The sequence below is a fragment of the Trematomus bernacchii genome, unplaced genomic scaffold (genome assembly GCF_902827165.1).
Source record: "Trematomus bernacchii unplaced genomic scaffold, fTreBer1.1, whole genome shotgun sequence".
Lineage (NCBI taxonomy): Eukaryota > Metazoa > Chordata > Actinopteri > Perciformes > Nototheniidae > Trematomus > Trematomus bernacchii.
The window spans coordinates 7,699,525-7,704,072 of record NW_022987869.1 but is presented as its reverse complement, the minus strand read 5'-3'; the positions used below and the strand labels follow the sequence as shown (position 1 = coordinate 7,704,072).

Genomic DNA, 4,548 nt, shown 5'->3' with positions numbered 1-4,548 from the left:
CATTTATGAAAAGTAACCCCCCCCTAGTGTCAAATATCTGAACTGTGATATGTCACATTGGGCCTTAATGGTAAAGCCCAAACTATTGTTAGGCATATATTATAGTCTCAGATATATAAAAAACATGTCTATGAAGTGTTTTGCTCAAAATACCAAAAAAATTACCCATTATAGCCTCATTCCCTTCTATTTCATCTCTGGAATCAATATGATCAGTATTATGCATTTCACAAAGAAAGTTTGCATTATGATTTTTATGAATTGTATAAATTCAACTTTGATTCAACATTTGCTTATATTACTTTTACTGAAAATCCTCAAATATTGGTTAAAATACTATTTAGAGAAGGGAAGGTAACACAATCTTAACAGGTTAATATAATAGTTTTTTACTACAGTGTATGTACTATGTTTCGCTAGTGGCCAATACAGTCTGAAAATACCATATCAAAATGTACGGTTCTTTTACTATATGTGTAAATAAATACGGTACAAAATATATATGGACAACCTGACTCGGTAGAATGGGCCATATAACTTCATTCATGAGGATGATGACATTTGTTGCACATTAAGTTCAAAGAAAGTCTGGAAGTGGTTGCAGCCAATTTTATTTTTAGTTTCACACTTTTGACATTGGAGAATCACATAGTTATTTGCTTAGTTTCACACATGTGACATGCATTAAAAAGTACTAAAAACAGTTAGGATATAATACAAAAAATCCTGTAACAGTCCTCAGATTTAGCAGCCAGGTACATATACCTAGCCAGGTATATGAATATTGTACAGCAGCCTGTCGCTGAAGGAGCTGCACAGTGAGGACAGGGAATGTAACAAAGAATGTTTATCACATCTTAATAAACACCTTTAAAAAAAATGTACAGTCTATGTACATACATGGTATGGCCTCCTCTTCGTCCACAATCTGTTTTTTCAGAGCAGGGATCTTTCCAGTTTTTAAGTACATGTTTAGCTTGGAATTAGCAAAGACCCGTGCATCATGCACACTCCCAGGCCACTTTACCACGACATCCATGAATCGGTACCTGTAATCACAGACAGCCAGTACATTAAAGGAATATTTTCCTTTCCTGTTAGAAGAAGAATAGAATAGGGAGGGATGAAACCCTCTTTAATGGTCACACATGCAGAGCACACAGCACACACAGTGAAATTTGGCCTCTGCTTTTAACCCATCCTAGTACAAGGAGTCTAGTACTAGGAGCAGTGGGCAGCTATTGTACAGCGCCCGGGGAGCAATGGGAGTGGGGGGGGAAGGGGGGTGTCCGGTGCCTTGCTCAAGGGCACCACGGCAGGGCAGGAGGTGAACTGGGACCTCTCCAAGTAGAAGTCCACACTCCATATTTAGGTCTGGTCGGGGACTTGAACCAGCGACTCTACGGCTCCCAGTCCAAGCCCCTACTGACTGAGCCACTGCCGGACGTTGATGTTGATGTTGATGTAACTAGTGGAGTCGTTAGATGGCTGCTTGATTTCGATGTGGGTTCCGTCCACTGCTCCTAAACATTGTGGCATGCCATGTGTACAATGGAACCCCTCAACCAGATCCGCGGTCTCGGGCTCAGTAAAAGGCAGCTTGATGTATTTTGGACCCAGGTGGATGGTGATCGCTCTGCATGTCTCCCTAATAATGAGGGACAAAGACGGGCGGGAAACTCCGAAGGCGTTAGCAGTCTTCCGTAGCCTTCCCTCGTCGCTCAGGTAATAAAGAACCGCAGCAACCCTTTTCAGTGGATCAATTGGCGCCCTCATGTTTGTAGTTTTCTTCTCGATATATGGGCGCAGTTCTTCAGTCAGGGCAACGACAGAGGCTTTGGACATGCGGAAGTTCTCCCTCCATTCATCGTCCACGACAACGCCATTGACAAAATTGTCCCACCAACTGCTAGTTCTGCCCGGTCTTACCCAAAACTTTCTCCTGGTCGCCCTTCTGGTTGTTCTCCGCGGTGGATTTAGCCACATGTCGTGTATGTGGTTCTTCATGTCCACTAGTTGCTTGTGGTTGTCGTAGAAGCACCGTAGTTGTAGCACTAACATATTAATCATGGTCAGTAGCGTCTGGAGCACAACAGCAACCCTGTGATCCGCCATTCTTGTTGTTGTTGTTGTAGAAACAAATCAGCAATGAGGCGGGGGAGAGGTGGGAAGAGGTGCGAAGAGGCGGGGCTGTCGTTATTTTTTCAGGCAATATTCGTATAGAGGCGATTAAACGGACTCGGTTGACCCCCCAGAGCGTTTCGTTTGCAAATCTATCCACCTTGGGACCCGTTATCGTTTGTGTGGTCAGTTTCTATCGGCCTCGTCTAAATAATAGGGCTATACGCACGCGAAACTATGCAGATACAAGCCGTTTTCTCCTCGTGTAAACGGCGCCTTAATCAAATGATTGTAATGACATCAAGTTTGTCCGTAACATAGTTGACAAACTGAGTAGTGAAAACATCCTTTCCCTTAAAATAAAAAAATATATAAAAATGTTTAAGCTTTGCAACTAGTGGATATGTTACACTGAGGAATATACTAACTTGAACCACTGATTGTTCTATCTATACATTTTATTTGGCATTAGTAAATAATTATGCACATTTACAGATATTTTACATGATATGAGTGATAACACGTGTTATAAGGGCTATTTCGCACAATAGGTGTGCCTTGAGATTTTTACTTGTCCTTTGGTGTGCCTTGGGCACAAAAAGTTTGGGAACCACTGCTGTAGAGAAATGTAAACGTTCACCATCCCCCACCCGCCTACTGTATGTTGCTTTTTGACATGTAAATGGTTAACTACCCCCCTCTGAGTGAATACCTGTTGTACCTGTCCGGGGCTAAGCCCATAGGACGATGCTCTGATGTCATCACCCTCGCACATTGGTCATATGTTTACAAAAAACGATGTTAACACTTTCTCGTTCTTAATATATGCTATATTTAGGGTCGATATGTGTTGAATTTACTTTAAAATAGCAGATCACTGTGATTCACTTCTCCGCGGCTCCTCCGTGCAGAGAGGCCCCCCCCCCCCCCGTTGACAATTCACGAGCGTCTAACTCTCTCCCCCCTGTGAAGAGATATCACAGGGGGGGGTTGGGACACACACATTCCGATGGCCAATTCGTTTTAAACAAAGAGTGGGGTGGGGGCTGGTGAACGGTATGGTCAATGTTTGTAAACACTGTGACATTTTGACTTTATTTGATCATTTCAGTTAAAAACTAACGTTCATATTTCATATTACTGTTTTGCCTGGCTGGACCTGTAATTTACAGGAAAGGAGTGCACGCTACTAAAGAGACACGCTACCATGGAAACCAAACAATGGTGTTGCTGTATTGAAGTCCGAGTGGAAACAGTCATATTTGGAGCGTTATGTTAGAATGAAACAGCGAGGTCGTGACTCACAAAAAAAAAGTGTTACTTCACTAACTGTAAGCTTGTCACTCAGAGTAACCTACAGTTAACTTAAAGGGCCCATGTCATGGCCATTTCCACTGATCATAATTACATTGTTGAGGTATACTAAAATAGATTTATACTGTGCAATTTTCCAAACTCACATTGGTTTCGCATACAGCATCTCTGTCAAGCATGTGTATTCAGCAGTATTCACTTTCTCCACTAAACGACTCGTTGGAGCTCTTGCCCCCCCCTCCCTGTGAGCCTAGTGTGCTCCGATTGGTCAGCTCGGCCACTCGTTCTGATTAGTCAACCACCAGAGAGGCTGCGCCCATGTCTAACAGTGCTTTTCCCGGCTGCTCTCAGCGTAACATCAGTCTTATCATGGCGTCAGCACAGCCGTATATTTTATATACATATATATTTTTAACTGTTGTTATAGAAGAGTGTGACGGCCCCAGGGCCTTTGTCTTACGATGGGGTGGAGCTGAAGAGGCTAATCAGCACGATCACGGACACCTCCGGACACTACGGCCCCAGTCTCTCTCCAAAGCGGCTGCAGGAAGACTAACTCTGCGATCCTCTCAACCACCTATCTGCATTTACCACAATAAATGTGCCGTGGTTTTGTAAACTCGTGTATGTCTCCTTGTCTTTGTGGCCTACGAGCCGCTCATAACAAAGAGTAAGTTATTTTTACCCGTTATAAACTACTACTGTTTGATGAGAAATCAAATCATGGTTTGCTATATATGAATTCAGGGAAGAAAGGATAGGCCTACTAAGTATTTCCATTAAACTTTATTTTTAGAAATGTACAAAATGAACATAAATATACATATATACACGGTATATCATCCATTCCTCCTCCTTGCATCTTGCCTGCGCACAGTCGGTGCGGTGCCTTTTAGCACGACGCCTCAGTAGTAGTAGAAGTGCCTTTTAGCACGTCATGGATTGTCCGCCAGGATCTGGCTGGACGAAATCAAATGCAAATCACAAAATATTAGAGAAACTTAGTTGTTTTACATTCGTTAGTAGTAGTTGTGTAATGAACAGCTTGCCTGCTAATATGCTAACCTAGCTTTGTTTACCTTGGTAGCTAACACGATATGAACGTTAGCTTGG

General features: G+C 42.7%; 1 protein-coding gene across 1 annotated transcript; it reads right to left on the bottom strand.

Moving 5' to 3' along the window:
• Positions 1-454: 454 nt before the first annotated feature.
• On the bottom strand, positions 455-2,143 carry LOC117469246 (putative nuclease HARBI1). The gene is made up of 2 exons (XM_034113629.1): positions 1,459-2,143; positions 455-1,096 (listed from the first exon to the last, which is right to left on the bottom strand). The coding sequence occupies exons 1-2, from the start codon at positions 2,113-2,115 to the stop codon at positions 851-853; spliced, it is 903 nt and encodes a 300-aa protein (XP_033969520.1). The 5' UTR covers positions 2,116-2,143; the 3' UTR covers positions 455-850.
• Positions 2,144-4,548: the final 2,405 nt, after the last annotated feature.

Coding starts and splice junctions, on each gene's coding strand:
- LOC117469246 (XM_034113629.1), bottom strand. CDS start 2,115: ATGGCGGATCACAGGGTTGCTGTTGTGCTCCAGACGCTACTGACCATG. Junction 1,097..1,458: donor ACTCCACTAGTTACATCAAC/ATCAACATCAAC, acceptor TCTTCTTCTAAC/AGGAAAGGAAAATATTCCTT.